Source organism: Phaseolus vulgaris, chromosome 5 (assembly GCF_051622355.1).
Source record: "Phaseolus vulgaris cultivar YP4 chromosome 5, ASM5162235v1, whole genome shotgun sequence".
NCBI lineage: Eukaryota > Viridiplantae > Streptophyta > Magnoliopsida > Fabales > Fabaceae > Phaseolus > Phaseolus vulgaris.
This window is the reverse complement of record NC_143502.1, coordinates 41,323,281-41,342,572: the sequence shown is the minus strand read 5'-3', so window position 1 is coordinate 41,342,572 and position 19,292 is coordinate 41,323,281. Positions and strand designations below refer to the sequence as shown.

General features: G+C 32.1%; 2 protein-coding genes across 20 annotated transcripts; one reads left to right on the top strand and one right to left on the bottom strand.

Moving 5' to 3' along the window:
* Positions 1-2,345: 2,345 nt before the first annotated feature.
* Positions 2,346-17,743, top strand: LOC137835810 (rab GTPase-activating protein 22). 19 transcript variants are annotated; one of them, XM_090302390.1, is made up of 13 exons: positions 2,346-2,659; positions 2,758-3,076; positions 3,655-3,753; positions 5,446-5,549; positions 5,910-6,691; positions 6,825-6,947; positions 7,066-7,154; positions 7,235-7,435; positions 8,337-8,774; positions 9,814-9,897; positions 10,489-10,736; positions 13,619-13,718; positions 14,336-14,677. In XM_090302390.1, exons 2-11 carry the CDS (start codon positions 2,954-2,956, stop codon positions 10,528-10,530), a joined length of 2,085 nt encoding a protein of 694 aa, XP_090158516.1. In that variant the 5' UTR covers positions 2,346-2,659; positions 2,758-2,953; the 3' UTR covers positions 10,531-10,736; positions 13,619-13,718; positions 14,336-14,677. The 19 variants fall into 19 exon arrangements, with proteins under 19 accessions (XP_090158516.1, XP_068500609.1, XP_068500608.1 ...); XM_090302391.1 differs by having other exon boundaries at positions 2,352-2,659; positions 2,761-3,076; XM_068644500.2 differs by having other exon boundaries at positions 2,352-2,659; positions 2,758-3,088.
* Positions 14,652-16,648, bottom strand: LOC137835811 (putative peroxidase 61). Its single transcript, XM_068644513.2, has 4 exons — positions 16,095-16,648; positions 15,543-15,725; positions 15,275-15,434; positions 14,652-15,183 (listed from the first exon to the last, which is right to left on the bottom strand). Exons 1-4 carry the CDS (start codon positions 16,341-16,343, stop codon positions 14,762-14,764), a joined length of 1,014 nt encoding a protein of 337 aa, XP_068500614.1. The 5' UTR covers positions 16,344-16,648; the 3' UTR covers positions 14,652-14,761.
* Positions 17,744-19,292: the final 1,549 nt, after the last annotated feature.

Below are 19,292 nucleotides of genomic sequence, written 5' to 3'. Positions count from 1 at the left end.
TGGGTATGAATCTATATATTATATAATTATGAATTATATAAATTGACAATAAAAATTTATGTTCACTAAGCATGTTTTTGTTTTTTAGTAGAAAAATATTTTTCATGGCTGGTTCAACAAAATTTGTTCCTTATTTTTATAATCATAATAAAAATGTATACAATAAATTTGAGTGTTTAGGAAATTAATGTATGTTTCCTTTTAAAAATTGTGTTAGACCCATGCTATAATTATTAGAAAGTCAACAAATATTTTTTTAATTAGACATTTCACACGTCTTACGAGTGTTGGTGTTCGATATGTGTGTTCGACACAGACACTCGAACACTCCATTTAGACACTCCATTTTAAAATGAGTGTTTGAGCTTCATAACTCAGTCTAATTTTCAACATCGTAAATTACAGATTTGGACTAAATCACTCCTCCATTTTTTAAATAAAAATATAATTTAAAAGAATATAAATATAGATAATTTAAATTATTAATATTTTCTAATTAAATTGTGATTATTAATTATAATGGAAAAAAATTAAAATATAAATTTTAATTAAGCCAATTAGAAATATTAATTAATCAATTAAAAAACTTAGAAAATATCTACACATTAATTGTGATTTATGATATTATTTATATTATAGTTAAATATTATTTAGGATTACTATTTAGTGTTCATGTTTGACATTCATATAATTATGATATTTAAAATTATCATATAATTTTGTCCTTGATATACATATTAGTATGATATTTAAAATTATTATTAACAAATATTATATATATATATTAAATTAAGTGAATATAGTTCTTTTACCTACCAACTAGTAGTAGGTACAATTAATTTTTTTAAATTCACTTATAAATGAATTAAGTTGAATTGATTATCTAAATAACCAATTTTTAATGGATTAAAAGTAGGGTTGGATAACCTTTTTTTACTATATACTATTTTGAATGCTATAACTATTTTTCTTAACCTGTTTTCTTTGATAAATTCATTTATCTTCCCTCACTTAATTAAAGTAATAACTAAGTTCTGATTTAATTTCAAGAAATAACATAAATCAAACCAATTACAACTGTCATACACATTTTTTACTCTTGTTATTTTTTCATAAAATCAAAACCAAATTAACCTGTTTAAAAATAAATTGGCTCAGTTCAAAACTTTTGGTAGAATATTATTATAATATAACTGAAAAATTGTTTTAAAATTTAAAATATTTAAAAACCCAGTAAATCAAACCCAGAATTAAAGAAACATTTAAAATAAGTATGTCTTGTATTTATTTTAGACTATAACATTTTAAAAATTTGCTAATTTATGATTTATTTATAAATAATATTTTTACTGGTATAATAGACTATCGTATAATTATTTTAAGAATTTTTTATGAATGGATATAGTACACCTATCTATTTTTGTTAATATGAGTTTTGATTAGTTATTCTGTATTTTTATATTTTTTTTCTTTTTTTATGTGGTGACAAATGATTGTTGTTACTTGTGGTGATGTCAAATTGTACATTGATGTCTAACATAATTTTTTATTTATTTAACTTTTTTAGATATTTATGTTTATATTTAAATTTAAAAAAAATTGTAATCATGATTTTGATTATATTAAATATTATGAAAAAGTATTCATGCTTCACTAGTACAATACAACGATACATATAATCTTTTAAAATATAGATATATTGAATTAAAATATAGATATATTGATAGAAATTTATATATTATACAATTATAAATTATATAGTAATAAATTGATAATAAAAATTTATATATAAGTATGTTTTCATTTGTTTAAAAAAAATATTTTTTATGATTCACTTAAAATAATTTATTTTTTATTTTTATAATATAATAAAAATTTATATAATAAATTTAAATTTTTATAAAAATAATATATATTTTATTTCTAAATTTATGATATAACCGTATTAGAATTATCCAAAACTCAATAAATATTTTTTTAATTAAATACTTCATCAAAATACGTGTCATTCATACTTGACAGATAAACATTATTTAAGAGTATTTAAGAGACGTGTAACTTTATGCCCCTATGATAATTAATCTAATAACTTATTTTTTAAATATATATATATATATATATATATATATATATATGTGTGAATCTATAAAAAAAGAAAAAAAATGTTAAGTAAGATATAATATATTATTAACAAAACTACAAAACTTTATTCAATTCATCACGCGTTTTTGTGGGTGGTTTTGAAGCGGTGATTAATGGCTGCGTAGTTGTTTACTTTGTTTGAAAACTCTTAAACACGGTATTATTATTCATAATTATCAATTAAAGTAATTATTAACTCCTTTGAACGTACTTAGCATTTGTCCCAAAGCAGTGAGAAGAGATTGATCCTCAAATTATCGAAAGTATTTTACGGGGAAATGAAAACAAAACCGTCTTTTCACCTTTTCTCGTTGTTTTTCGAGCAAACGACGATGCACGCACGGAGGAGGTTCTCCTCAACCTGAACTTCAACCTCCACTCACTCCATCACTTCATCACTCTCTCTCTCTCTCATCGCAACTCAAACCCTTTCCGTTACGATCAATCAATCAATCCGTTTCACCGTCGTTTTCGATCTCTCTCTCGTTTCCCTCTCGATTCCACTGCTTGCATTTCGGTATGATTGCGATTCATGATTAGATTTTTTTTTCTCGCACTCTTTCTTCAGCGTGTTTTTCTGACCGTAGACTATTGCTTGTTCAATCTCTGCAAAAGAAGGAATATCTGTAGTCGTGGATTGCACCGTTCGTGGATCGAATTTTGAAATTGAAACGATAATGATAGTAGCAGCGTCAATAGTAATGTAACATTGAAGGTTTTCGTTCGGCATGCAATTAGGGGTTTGTTATGTGTGTAGTTAGATATTGACATTGCTGTGATTGGCGATTGCGGTGGAAGGTGAGTGGGTGTGATGTATTGTGGCGAGGAAGACAAGCAATGGAAATGTGGAAAAGCCGGGGCTGTCAGTTTTCGAAAAGTGACTTCCATCGTGCGCGACATTGGGGATCCCTGCCTTTTTCACTCGCCTGTAAAGGTTGTTGTAACTGTAAGACTACAACTCTACCGCGTTTTATTAATTGCATTGCTTATGCTCAAGTTCTGTCGATCGCATCATCGTACTCAGAGTGCTTGCACTGCACTTAATCTTTTGTATTTTTATACAAGACTAATGGTAGGCAGCATTTTGTTATTTGTTGGACGATTTTTTAGGTTTCTTTGTCAACATTGTTTATATTGTTAAGGATTGATGTCGGGGCTGTTTTGAATGCTATCCTTTGTGTAAAATGGGTATAGGATGATCAGTCCAAAGCAACTTTTGTAATTTGACGCTAGTTCATCAATTGACAATGCCCTAAAACTTCAGGATTGATTGCACTTTACACGGTTTTTTTTTAGCGGAATACATATTGTGATTTGATAACCCTCAAAATCCCCCTTTTCAATCATATATGTATATATGTGTATGTATGTATTAGTGGGGATTGCTCTATGTTTTTCATTTGAACAGTTGGGCATCTAAGGAGATCTTGTTGTTTATTATAGATATATAATCTTCTTGTAAGGTATTAAGGTGGCTTTTTTTTAATGATTTTATTAATCTTTATGGAACAGGTAAAGAGAATGCTAAAGCCAGACAAATGGCAAGCCATGTCAGATAGTGAAGGAAAGGTGTCTGGTTTCCGGAAGGCTCTAAAATTGATTGTGCTGGGGGTATGTTGTCATTAAGCCGTGATTATTTTTCTTCTTTTACTTGCCTGCACCATTATCCTTGTCATAACCTGTTCACCATAATCATCTTCTTTCAGTTTAGGATGATGCATGCTCATGAATTTGGTACACCCATTCAGTTTAGGATGATGCATGCTCATGAATTTGGTACACCCATTCAGTTTAGGATGATGCATGGTCATGAATTGGAGTAATAGATTTGAACAACCATGCCTAACTTTATGTAATATGTAGTTAACTTTTTACTGTCGGTAAGGTCGTCAATGTTTTTAGGTTTATGGTGTTCTTTTTCAGGGGTTGTCGTTGACCTGTTTTTCTCTAATTTTAATTTCAATTCCAAAGGTGCAAATTGCCAATTTGGCATAGGAGATTAATTTACATTAGGGTGCAAAAGTAAGAGAGTAGGGATAAATTTTGGGCATGGCACAAGGCAGAGTGATATTTTTATTGAAGCCATATTCTTGGGAATCAGGTCTCAACTTAAGGGCGGATTTATTTATTTATTACTTTTATGAAATCATGGATGTTGCTCACAACTCAAAGGTGGATATCTCTCTCTTTTTTTAATGAAATCATGAGGTTTCATGATGCCACAACTTGTTAATTTATTAGATGTGAAAGTCGTTTTAGTATATATAATAACTGGAAAAATAAGCTACAGGCATTTTGTCTTTATTGTTTTGCAAATGTGATAAAAAAGGGGTTTTCCTTAATTTTTACCTTCAAATTTCTAATGAGCTGGATGGTTTGAACCTAGTCTACATTCACTGTGCTGCATTCAATGTTTTCTTCCCATTGTCAACAAAAAGAGTTAGTTCAATTGCTAAATTTTCTGTTTTCACCATGGCATTATGGGGAAGTCTCGTGTTCCCTTGAATACTGATTTATGAACATAGCAAAATTGATATTCATATGACCATAACACCTTTGTTCATCATAGGGTGAGTTTGTTTTGCATTTGGGATACCATTGAGCCATTCTGCTGCCTTCAGATGATCTGCTCATGATGACAGAACCCTGGCTGTTTTAATTAAATGCTGAAAGCCTAATAAAATGCATTATGTTCATCATATTCACAAAACATATATAAAATGAATTTTATTTATTTTTCTCATTACTATATATAATGTACACCAGTGTCTTGCACATGTACTATTTAACAAATAGTTTATAAGTAATCCACAATTTCATTAAAATAGAAAAGAACTGCCTTAAGTCATGGTCTAGTGGCACAACTTCAAAAAATCCTATGTCGTGCGCTCAACTGACTCCATTCATTATCCATTTTACATCATACTAGGAATTAATCTCTAATTTATACCAAATTGGTAATATGCAAATCAGTTTGCATATATGGGATAAAATGTTGTTTCTCTTCTGTACTATTATTCCCACATATGTGTTTTTATTTATCAATACATCATACAAAGCTTCAAGTTATTTTTCCGAGTCTACCAATCTGGTTACTTTCTTGATGTGTTCTGAATATATTTACCGTAGATTACTTGATGTTTACTAAAATTTGTAATTTAATTTCTTTTTTCATCAATATGAATGTATAGATATGTACTCTAGAAGCATCAAACATTTGGGTTTCAAATATCCTAAATTTGAGCTAATTAATGAATTGTTGGTCTTCCTGATCTGTTACACCTTTTTACACATTTTTGTTAGGGTGTAGATCCATCAATAAGACCTGAAGTTTGGGAGTTTTTACTAGGTTGTTATACACTGAGCAGCACTACTGAGTATCGAAGAAGGTTGAGAGCGGCTAGGAGGTGTGGATCCTTCCACTTCCTTTTACTTTTTTCCTCTCATTTTGGGATCTTGTATGATATTTTTTCACATAATGAATATTGAATCTATGATCTTTAGCCAGGAGTGTCACAACTTAGAACTTGCTAAATTCAATATTTCTATCATGGATAACTGTAACCATATGGCAATGCATGTGTATCTACCTTCCTTTGGCAACTGGTTACTATCTGTGCAATTGTGTCAATGTTTGGAAGTGTTATTTGTAAAATGACTTTGGCATTCAATGGCCATATGATTTGTTTCAACTAGGGTAGCATATTTGTTGTATTCTTAATATGCAATTATTATTTATTGACTTCCACAAGGATCTGTCCTTGCAGGGAGCATTATAGTGACCTGATTAAGCAATGCCAAACAATGCATTCTAGTGTAGGTACTGGTTCATTGGCATATGTTGTTGGATCCAAAGTAATGGATATGCGCACTTTTTCCAAAGATCGACAGAAATTACAAGATGATACAGAAGAATCCACTTGTTATGATAATAACGTTGAAGTAGAAAAATGTTGTGATAGGAGCAATATCTGTACAGAGGAAAAAGCAAGCCATTGGAAAAGCTCTGATAATGGGGTTGACCTAGTTGATTTGAGAGTAAGCTACAATGCTGCATATGATTCTTCTGGTCAACGAAACTCCAGTTCCCCAAAGTTAGGGAGAGAAGAAGAGGAATCTGATTATGTAAGTGACAGTAGTTTGGATTTTTCTCATTCATCTGTCACTAACATGTTTGGGAATAGTGGTAAAGATAGACAGTCAGGCACAGAGCACAGGGATAAACTTCCTGTGCCAGAACAATCAAGATTTGAAGATGACAGTATGCATAGCTTTCGAATTAATAACAATGTAGATTTAGTTATTGAATCAAATAGCAAACAACCTCTTCCGACCTTACATCCCATGGACTCTGAAATTGGAATTGCTTCACCTGATGCGAAAGAACTGGAACTTCTGTCTAAGAATCAAGTTTATCAAGCACAGATGGTAAATCAACTAAAAATATCAGATGTACCTCAGCCAGCAATGATAAGATCCTCACTTTCTCAAGCATGGCCTGTCAGTGAAGAGAGAGTATCAGAATGGCTTTGGACCTTGCATAGGATAGGTACCTAAGTTGTATAGAGTGTTTCCCTCTTCCCCCTAGTTAAACATGGAGTGAGAGTTTATCTTCTCTTTTTGGTGACAGCATATATTTTGTCCTGATCTTCTTTCTAGCTAACGAGATTACTCCTTTTCAGTTGTTGATGTTGTGAGGACTGACAGTCATCTTGAATTCTATGAGGACACGAGAAATTTAGCTAGAATGTCAGATATTCTTGCTGTCTATGCTTGGGTTGATCCTGCTACAGGGTATTGCCAAGGTTATGCTTTTTCCTTTGTATTTCTTGACTTCTTACTGACGATTCTGTTCTATTAAGAGTCCTATCTCACTGACTCTGGATGCCAAAACTTATCTTTTCACTGAAAATTGGATTTTAGGTATGAGCGATTTGCTGTCTCCCTTTGTTGTAATATTTGAGGATAATGCAGATGCGTTTTGGTGTTTTGAGATGCTTTTAAGGAGAATGGTATTCGCAAACTTTGCTAAGTTTTCAACTATGTAAGTTATTTTGTGGTGACTGACTTGTTTTGTTTCACATATCTCTAGAGAGAAAATTTTCAAATGGAAGGCCCAACTAGAGTGTTGAAGCAGTTGCGAGCATTATGGCATATTCTTGAACTGTTAGACAAAGAAATGTTTGCCCACCTGTCAAAAATCGGAGCTGAAAGCCTTCATTTTGCATTTCGCATGTTGCTAGTTCTTTTTCGAAGAGAGTTGTCTTTCAATGAGGCTCTTTCAATGTGGGAGGTTTGTGATTCATTCCCCCCCACCATCTTCAAAAAAGAACCAATTAATTCAATAGCTACTTTTTTGGGGAACTATTTTTTTGCTTGTCTGCTTCTACTTCAACAGAAAGTCTAAAGATTATTGGATTACTGGAAAACATTGAAATGAATTTTAAAGGCCAATAACGATATATTTATGGGAAGGGATTAGTTTACATTGCTATATGTTATACTTTTATATAACTCAACGATGCTGATAAAAAAAATAAAAGTATAACTCAATGATTTTTTATCAGATAATTTTATTTTTAAGAAATCTAATGTTAGATTGAATGTTCTTGTCGTATATATATTGTATTTATAAAATCTTATTCCTCTAAAATTATTTCTTACTCTATTCATATACATCAAAATTAATGTAATATATATTTTTAAAATATATAAAACATAAAAACTCTCATTACATGCTTATAGGTGTGCAATTTTGAGAGAATTTGACAAAAAGAATTAAAATAAGAGGTTGCATTGGCAATGGAAAACAGTTTTACATGGTCATCCAATCATAAATCATCATGTATGGTAATTTTGTTATCTTTTACATTAACTACCTTCAAAATCATATCGTCAGTTATTTTTTATTTGTTGACCGTGTGGAACCGTTTTAAATTGTTAGTGTATAAACATTACACTCAAAATAATATATAACTATAACTCAAGGGTTGGATTAATGAAAACCATAGCGTTTATGAAGTTATTGATAATATAGTAGTTTGTGTACCTTATAACAATGTATGTGTGTATTTATAAGAATGTTGCCTGTAATTTTAAATTGACAATATTTTGTGCCATTTTTTAATCATCCTTTTCATACATCAATGATTTGGTCTGTCGGTACATGATCACAATATTCTTGTTTAGTTCAGATGATGTGGGCAGCTGACTTTGATGAATCCTTGGCTTATGACTTAGAAGAGAATTGCCTGGAAGCATTGGAGTTACATCTTCCTAGAGACTCAAGCAATGATATGAGAGAAGTAATTGCAGATAGCGATGATGGTAGTGTGAAGGGTAGGTCACAGTCAAATCATAATGAAAATGACAACACAAAAGCCAGCCCACATTCGAATCTTGAAAGAACTTATACCTCTGGATACAGAATCAAATTGAAGACGTTCTCATCCCATTCCTTTTGTGGCTTGGCAAGGAATATGTGGCAAAAAAATGATCGAGCTCAAATGAGCAGTGTTTCCTCTACAATGAAAGCAAATAATGAGTTGGCCATATTCTGTGTTGCAGCAATTCTGGTTTTAAACCGCCAGAAGATCCTTCGAGAAGCTCACTCCTTTGATGATATAATAAAGGCATGTGCTTTAATCTTTTGTTTTTATTTTTTATTCGGCATTTAGTTGCTGTTTCAAAAGTTATAACTATTTTACCATTCTTACTTTGTCTTCTATTTTATGCTTATAATGTTTGATTTTGGGTACCTTTGTTTGGATAATGGTTTTTGAAATTGCAGAAATTTCTATTTCTGGAAACGTGTATTCTTCCATGGACTTTGTACCTTCGTGACATTTTCAAACTAACGTTCAATAATTGCATCAGTGTTATTATTTAATGATGTCTGATGTACTCTGTTGAGAAAAGTTAAAGGAGCTTGTACCTATTTGATGGCTTTCTTTTCTTGCATCAACTTATGCCTGGTTCTGGTGTTACTGTATATTACTAAAACCCTATTGTCAATATATTTTTAGGCTTAAAGAGCTTTTTAGTCCCCATGACTAAAAGGTTGTTTTGTTTTAATTCTCTTACTTTTTCTCCTGTTTGGCCCTTGTCTTCAAGTGATGTTGTGGCTAACATAGATTAGAATACAGGCCTGATGATTCATAAACAATAGAGATTAAAATGAAAATTTTCACCATAATATTTCAAAAGTTTACGATTTTATTGGAAAATAAAACAATAACATTAAGGGCTTAAACGAAATATAATTGTTTAAAGGCACCCACCCAAGCAGGAAAAATTAGGAGGGACACAATAACAAAAAAAACATATATTATAGGGACCAGAAAGTTAAATAAAACTCTTCTTTTTCATTTATTTTATCATTTGACCATGGTTTGTTTAGGTTATTTTATTGCATCAAATTTTAAGTCCTTTTGTGATTTTCCATAATCATTTCTTGAAAGTTGAAACGAATTTATATACGTTCTTAATGAGATCTGTTTTTAACTGTGTTTTTCCTTCCTCAACCAATTTCTTTACCAAATGAGATCTGCATTCATGTTATAACTTAGTGTTCCTTCCTCAGGTGGTTCATTCAATTCATATATACCAAATTGAATCATTATTGATTATTGTGCGTTCTCTAACTTTATATACCAAATTTATATTTCATAGATCTTCAATGACAAGATGTTAAAGATCAATGTGAAAAGATGCGTAACAACTGCAATCAAACTCCAAAAGAAATATTTTAACAAGGTAAATCCTAAGTTCGTTATGTTCCTCTATGTGTTACTCATAGTTGAGGTATTAACTGCTTTTGCTAACCTTGTGTCATTTTTTATTTGGTGAATGCTTAATCATTGTTTTAGTTTGTTGGAGATTCTATATCGATTATTAGTTGTATATGACCGGAATAATGTATTTAAGTAGAATAGAAGATAACTCTCATCAGCTTATTTTTGGAGTTGAGTTAGGCGTAAGTCCAAATTGTAAGATGATATCAAAGTGCATCCTAGTAGTTGTTAGGTCTATAGTTCAGCAGTTCTTGAACCATCCGTCTATGTTCAATTTTGTGGTATGGAGAAAATAGTACATATAAGTGGTGGACAACTATCGTCTCCTGCTTTAGCTTTTTGGGTTGAGTTAGTCCTAAAAACTTGCATTCAAAGATAATCTCTTAAGGATAAAATTTTGTGGAAATATAGCTGGAATTTGCTATTCTAGTTCATTTCATTTTGATGCACTTTACTTGATACAAGATGGATTAAGTAATACTTAAAAAATGTATTTATTCCTTATATATTTCTAATATTTTGTTTTTGAAATTAAAATCTCATCTCTCGATAGGTAATGAAGAAAATGAACAATAGTGAGGAGAATGTGGACTAAGGTTGCCAATACTTGAGACAGAAGCTCTGAATCACAATAACTATCTCACGTATATGGCTCTGCATTTCCAAACGGGAGTTTGGTGTTAAAACTTTAGTCATTACTTGTCCACTTTGGATGGAAGACTTTGCAGCTTGAAGCGGTTTAGCTCTTGGAGGTTCATTCAGCTGCTGTATGTCGATTGTCTTCATTACTCTTTTAATGAGGTAATATCAATTTATTCTGAATTACATTTTATTAGTATGCTTGACTTTTTAAGGTTTCTATTTTGATTCCTGGATGGTCTTTTACCAAGGCATTTCTTCAGAGTGGTGCACTCAAAACTCTTTTCCCTTCCACTGGAAATTTTATGCAAGAATTATTAATGACCAAAAAATATTTTTGCCGGGTAGCAGCGAATACTTTGGGTATAACTTTTGTGGAATGATCAAAAGGAGAAGTTAATTGTCATCAAAAGCAACAAATATGTAGGGAATCAAATATAGGAGCAATGTCTTGTATATTTATATATGTGTGTATCTGTATGTTATTGCTTCTATTTCTTTAAAATTTATCGCTGCGAAAGTAAGACTGAGCAACGTAGAAGGTATTTTTGCTTTTATAGTTTCTACCATATGAAGAAAATTACATCCTGTAAAAGGACTCTAGGCATCAAAAAGATGCTTATGGGTCTAATAATATACTGAAAGGCCTAGATTATGGTAGGTCTACTCTAGGAAAAAGGGACTGGGCCCAGTAGTAGATGTTTATGGGCATAATATACAGAAAGATCTAGAATATGACAGGTCTACACTAGAAGAAAGAGAGTGGGGCAGGACTCTTTCTTCAGCACCTCCGTATGTTTTTCTGACATCCCGTACAAAATATGAAAATACTTTTTTATCCTTCTTGTCTCACTTTCATATTTCGGAGTACATAATCCATAATAGTATTCTGGATTATATAATCCAGAAGAGTATTATGGATTATATAATCCGGAAGTCTGAATTTGATAGTAGCTTCTAGATTATATAATCTGAATACGCATTTGAAAAAAAGCATCCAGATTACATAATCCGAAAGCTAGAAAAGATTTCTGGATTATGTAATCCAGAAACTAATCATGCATCTGAAAAAAGACTTCCGGATTATGTAATCTGGAAGTTAATTATGAATTTGGAGAATGACTTCCAGATTACATAATCCAGAATATTACATAGGGACATTTTTTAAAATATGAAAATTTATGGAAGTGGGAGGGAAAAGAACATATAGAGGTGAGGAAGGAAGAGTCTCTGGGGCAGGAGGAGTTAAAAGAAGGAAAGTTAGTTAAGTAAGGGGTGAGGTGTCATGAGGGATGTGTAGCTATGAAGCATAGATATACGGACAAAGGCACGGGATAAAGTTAAATTAAAGATTATAGGACTTGGGACATATATATATTAATTATATTATTTTAGGTTATTTTATATTTTATAGTATAATATATTATATATGTTATATTTGTTTAAGGTTATTTTATATATTTTTCATTTTAATTTGATTATTATAACAATTATTATCTTTAATATTTTACTTTTTTCTTGAGTAAAAATTTGATAAAAGCTTAATATTATCTTAAAATATTATTCTTTAATAAAACTTTAATTTATTATTTAAAAATAAATTTAAATTTTTAAAAATAATTTTATGTTTGTAATCTAAAAATAGAGTAAAATAAAAATATAATATTTAAATTATAAAAAAATACATAATATTATATAATTAAATAATAAATCGTATTTAAATTTAAATTGAAAAATATAAATTAAATAATAGTATTAAATTCAAAATTAAAAGTATGACTTTGGTAGGATCTCTCATCCTCTTTGTCCTGTCCCTCCCCTCTAGCCGCTGTCACCACAACCACAAAACTCCCATCCGCCACAACGCCACCTTTCATCTCCAAGGAAATTCTGGAGATCGTTCATGTTCCACCACTTTTGAAGGCGGAAGCCCATGCTGTCGTTGTATTGTACTCTAGTGGGGAGAGTAGGGGAACTGTGAGATTGTGTGAAACGACGTCGTCACTGCAACTCACGACGTGGTCTTTTCTTTTCTCGCTAGTTTTTTATGTGACAAACATGTCCAAGGAGGTGGACCGTGTCATATTCGGCGTGTCCAAAAGCTAGGCCGTGTTCGACCCAAGGAAGTGTCTCCGACACCGTGTCATGCATGTATCAGATACGCATGCGTCCGGAGTGCGGAAGCGGGGCTTCTTAGCTGTGTCGGAGCTTTATAAACGTGTTGTGGAGTTGGTATTTGAGGAGAGAGAGAGGAGAGTCAGGAGAATCAGGCTGGAGTATTTGGAGTATTGTTAGAAATCTGTAGGAGATAGGGATGGCAATGCATGCCGGTCCGTGTTTGGCCCACAAAAAGTGGGTTGGGTTAGCCTTTGGCCCGCAAAATTGGTCCCGCAAAATGTGGGTTGGGTTAGCTCTCTGAGTTTGGCTCACAAAAGTGGGTTGGGTTGGCCTGCAATAAGTGCAGATTTCTTTTAGTGACCTGCACTGAGGTAACTCGCGGGCCAATCCACAAAAGAAAAATATATTATTTTTCAAAAATTAAAATTTCATTAATTATAAAAAAATTTTATTCCTGGTGCTGAAAAATTAAAATTGTATCACTGTTACAATTCACTAAATTAAGATAAAAATATGAATTCAAGTATGATTTGTTTTGCATCTATTTTTCTTATATATGTATGTAAATATATGAGAGTATCTTGTCAAAATTTTGTTACAAAATATTTTAATGAAAATGACTAATTTTTTAACTATTTTATTGAAATCTCCCTTCTTAATATTATTTTTTTATTAATAAATTTTAAATATAAAACTTACTTAAAACTAAATTCATTATCACTCTTAATATTAACTCCTTTAGATGATTAAAATAAAATATTTTTTTTAGTACATTAGATATAATTTTTTTAAAATAAAATAAAAGAAAGATCACACTGGAATAATGCGTGAGTGAGGTATGATTTTTTATATATAATAAAATTTTATTTTTTTATTTATGTGAGCCCGCGGGCTAACCCGCCTCGTCTCTATGTTGGTTTGGACAGACACTGCAGGTTATGCGGGACGGGCCTAATTGGGTCAGCAGGCCGGCCCGCATGGTTCACCTGCACTGTCACCCCTATTAGGAGAGTATTCTTCATTCTGGTAAGAGTCTTGGACACGTCTTTTCCTAGAGTCACTGAGCTCACCGAGTTTTCAAATTAATAATATTATAGCCTCTCATATTCCTTTATCTATCAGGGTTCTAAGACTTAATTTACTTATTTCATATCTTGTAAGGGATTCTTTTTTTCTGCGCACTTGTGTGCTTTTGTTGTTTGTAAATAGTTTTTTTGTAATTAACACATGCAATATATCATTTGAGGATGCACGGGCTTCATTTCATTAGCACGGTTGATTATTGAGGAGCGGCCTCAGATAATTGATTACTAGAATTTTCAATATAAATTTGATTTTTAGTTATGTCATTTTTAAAGTGCTACAATTGATTATAAAATTGAACAAAGTGGATTACATGTAACATACTATACATACGTTTTTTTTTAAATATTCCTATTTAGCTTTTCTTGTCTATTAGGAGTTTGTTCCGTCAGCAATGCATTTGATTTTCTGAAGATCATATTAAAGATTGCTTTCCTTTTATTTTAGTATATGATTTTTTTTTCATTCCTTATATTGTATTAATATATTCTCTCTACTATCATCCTCTTGAAGCCACTAAAAAGATTGAAAGGGAACTTTTCATCTCTGGTTGCTCCCAGGTTGATCAATTTATATCATGGACAAGTGCACAGGTTATGCAAACAATTTATTTCTTTTGGATTTTTGGTTCAACTCATTTCTGGAGAAAATTGTACAAAAGTTTGTTACTACCCAGAGAATTTGGAGTACGGAAAGAGCACACGCTTACCAGTAGAAATAGAAGGTGGATATGTCATAGGAAGGATTGTTGAAAGATATGGGAACATGCAGTCAATTTTTGTGATGGTTTTAATTGACAGAAAGGGTTATGTTTATGTTTTATACATGCTATACCAAGATGATTTTTTTAGTGATTTGAATAATGAAACTCACAAGTTATAAAAGACAGAGGGCATTATTCATGTATTATTCTTTACCTTCAAAACACAAACAAATCCGTTTCAACTGGGCATATCTTAGTCCATCTAAACATCTGATTTCGCCTCCTACTTATTTGTGTATCGACAATTTTTGCGTATTTCACCTTGGTTTCCCGTTAAAACCTTGAAATTCCCCATCTGGTACATAGATACAGCAAAAGTTTTCCGAAAATCTTCAAATCCAATGCCAAACTCCTCGGCTGTCTGTTTAGTGTTTTCACCATTTTTTAATTGTTGATCAACTCCTAGGACAGCTTCGTTGGATAGGATCCTGCTGTAGTATGACTCTGTGAAGTTGTAATGTGATCCTGATTCTGGGTTTAGGTATACCAGAGGGTCTGTCTGTCCCTTCTTCCTTGGTGGGCAAAGTTTTCTCAATGACCCTAGTAGAGTGGCATTCATACTTGGATCAGGTTTTCCGGACCCACTGTAGTTGTATAGACGATCAACAATGTAGCTACAATGTGTGCGGCCCATTGTGTGTGCTCCTGTGTTGATTTGTGGCAAACACATTCATTCCGACCAAAAATTAGGAATATTATAGTATGTAATGTCTAGTGGAATGTAGGTTTTCCTTACCTAAAAGTGTTGTCATGTGTACTTCATTCAAGTTCCTCGATTTGAAATATTCTATAAGTTTCTGCAGCGAGATGGATGGTGATGGAAGGTCTACCGATGTAGCATCTGATATACCACCGTCCTTTCTTCCTGTAAAAACTGGGTAAGCTGGTCCACCTGCCTGTAGACATCAGTCCTCAAATCGGTTACTTTTACCCCTGCTTAAGTCATATACGAAGGGGCCAGTGGAAAGTATGCTTCTATATAGAAGTGGGTGTTGAGAGAGTACCAGATGAACAGCATCTCTGGTGGCGAGGTGGAGTATATCAGCACAAGAGACTTTTCCAGGGCATCGTGATTCGACAACAGCTTTGATCTTGTCAATGGCTACAAATCCTCCAAGCCCCCGGTTTTGTGCTGCATTTTTCTCTGGATTTGGTCCTTCGTCAAGCAGAATGGACCCATCACATCCCTAGGCCACAAAATATGATTTAAGGTTTAGAGGGGAAAAAGAACAAATGCATCCTTTCATCTGAAAGGTTTGTAAAAACAAATTATGCATTACGTAACTGTCATCGTATGCTTTAAACTCTAATTTATTAAACTCCATCTACCTAAATCAACAAAGTGATTTGGTTATTTTAGACTTTTGACAACACTACCTTTCTATGCCTCCTTACTAGGCAAAGTCTGGCTATTTTGTCATCCCTGCCTAAAGAGTCAAGTATTCGGCTGCTAAACCAGCAAGTTTTCCCTTGTGTTGGAAAGTTGAGAAGTGTGTAGAGAAGAAAAATTTCAAGCAGTACCAGAATAAATAAGGTAGAAAGTTAAGAGTACATACAGTGATAAAACAGTCCGAATAAACCAAGCGTAGAAGCTTTGGCGTAATGCTTCTATCATTATCCCAAAACAGTTTAACTTCGTGCCGGACATACTCCTCCACGTCGCGGCATGTATTGGTGATCTTGTAATAATGCCACTTCAAATATGTCGTCGGAGGTTTCACCTCTGCTGCATCTGCCATCCCATAACACATGTTCGCCACTGCAAAAACTACTAGTGGCAAAGCCACACACATAATTCTCTTCATTTTGAGTCACTACCACTTCCGTCTTACTCTTGCTCTTTGCATAAAACTATGTTTGTTTGTCTGCGGTACTGCCAGTAACGTGTACCCTCTTGCTGCTTATATAGCACACTGTCATAGTGGCATAACCGACCACAACATCATAGTGGAATATAAAATAAATAATCAAAATGATAGAAACTCATAGAATAATGAGTTTCTAATTCCATTTACCCCCAAATTTGAAATCTAATAATCCAAGCATTGCGGCACCGTGTGGCGGAAGAGTGAGGCATAGAGCAGCTGTTCACATGCACCAAGGCGTTTTCAACATCCTTCATTCCTTCTAAAGCTATTTAATGCTCTGACGTGGGTAGTAAGTAACGTGCTTTGCATGTGACCACGACTTCGATTTGGGGTCTCTAATGGTTCTTTTGTTGATCCAATATTTCCTACAAATCGATAAAACTGCAGTTTTCTAAGTGAACGATGACTATTATTATGGATTCCAGATGCTGCATGTGCTATCTTACCCTTATCTCATCGCAGTCAGGGTGGATCTGGTTAATTCTATTATTTTTGTGATGTTGAAACCAAAACCATATGCACTGAATAAACTCCAAATGTTCACTGAAACAACTCAATAATAGGCCATTTTTGGTATTACCCGCAGAGAAAAATAATCTATCATTCCTAGTCAAATGGAAACAAATAGGAGGTAAACGTAGCTTAGTTATTTTATGAATAATAATGGGTTTGTTCCTTCTTTAAACATACTTTACTATGCTTGCCTTAACGCAACTTGATTATAAAGCATTTGACTGTTTAATATGGAAAACACTTCAAGTTGGATCACACATTTGCAGGTGATAAAAGTAAACACTAGGAGGGGAAGGAAACACGTTAACATGTGAATTTGGGCTATGATCCTCGTATAAGCAGAGTAAGCAAAGTTGGAGCTGGTTTTTGTCGGCAAGAAAAAAAGATAAGTGTTTAAAATTTTGACAATAGAGGAAGTATAAATTATAAAACGAGCTTAATTGCATTTCAGCAGGCGAAAGCAAGCTTTGTTAAAGAGGCTTTTAATTTATATGTCAAGTAAATACTACTTCACCCTATAACATTTCCATCGCATAAACGTTTAACTGAGCATGCAATCATTCTTTTTTTTTCTTGTGAATGTGCTCTAAACACCGTGTAATGACAGTGATGAGTGGTATTAAAGCCAGGTCGCAGCTTGCAATATGCAACGCAAGAGGACAAACACAAACACGTTGTCTTGAGTTTAAGTAAGAACTCTGCTTGAGTGAATACGAAGTTAATTAGTTCGTAATAAAGGTTTATGATTTTGTTGTTAAGTTATTCAACATCAACTCTTTTTTATTTAATCTTCAAATGACGAGAATAATATTATAGTACAATACTCATACCCTTCTAAAATGAAAATACTTAATTTTCATTATCCTATCCATTAACTACTAATATGCTCATAATTACAATTATTATTCTCAACTTCACTGATGCATATGATTTTAAAAATATTTATTGTTCTTATCTTGTGGTGAGGATCTTGGTATTCTTCTGTGTGTGCATTTTCAGTTGGTCTACAAATAAAGAATGAAGTTCACCTAAAAAAGATAAGATTATTCAATGCTTAAGTCACTAAGAGCACACCAGTGTCAAATATGAGTATATAAGTGTATTAAATAAGATAAAATGTACTTAGGGAGAGTTTACATTTATAAATCCTTTAAATATCCTTTAGATAGTAGTCCTTAACCTGAAGTTATGATAGTCATTATAGTTTATAAATAACCGCTCAACAACAATTATAACTCATTGAATTGAGTGTTCAACTCATGATCTGATAACTAGAGTCCAATTAGGTGTAGTCATTCTCGACTTTTAAGTATATTAATTACAACTTAGTATTCTAAATTAAAAAACAATAATTTTTATATCATTTGATTATAATCATACAAGTAACATTAGGAATAGAGACATTCTTAAATATATATTGTAACTCAGCCTCGATTCCTTTAAGAAAATGAATAACAGACGAAATTAATAATATCGTTTGATAATTAAATGAATAAATAATCATATATGCATAAAAAAATTCCATATATAAGATATTTTATTTAAACAGTTAAATTATATTTGTATTGGCAGAGTGGATACGAGGCTGAATGATACTATGGTGCCTATATTTTCATCCCTTCCTATTAAATTCAATAGCTCAGTTTCAGTCTCAACTTATTTCCATTCAGCGAATATGTATCATATCTTATTGATAACATTATTAAGTTATGGGCATTATATATTTTCATTTTAAATAAAATATTATATTTTACATGACATATATTTTTTAAAAATTTCATTGATACTAATATCAGCTTAAATCTCATTATTAAAAGGTTAAATTTTAATTTTGGACTTATTGTCTTTATTATCTCTCATCAAATATTTTAAATTTTCTTCTTTCAGTTCTAATAATTTATTTTTTCAATTTTTTAGTCTTTAATTTACTCTTCGTATTTTATTTCAACACGCAACTTCCATGACAGTTTTTTTTCAACGCATTCTCTTTTTCTTTTTCTTTTTTATTCTTTACAGCGTTCTCTTTCTCTTCTTTTTTTCAGCGGTGATGTAGTGTAGTGTGAGAGAGAATATTTTAGTCTTTGTCTATTAGTAGTGAGGTGTATTTAACAATGATGGGTGCAGGAAGCAAGAGCCTTTCCTTAACTCAAAATTTTTTTTTTTTCATCTTTTGGGCCAATTTGTTGGGCCTGTTTTGTCCTCAGCATAGGCCCATGACTGTAACCACCGCCATTTACTTGGACATCCATAGAACATTACTGTATATAGTTTTACTTTTTCTATTTAATTTAAATTTCCTTAAATTTACACAAAATCTTAAATTCAAATTTCACAAATAGAAAATATGATTAAAACCAATTATATTTTTTTACA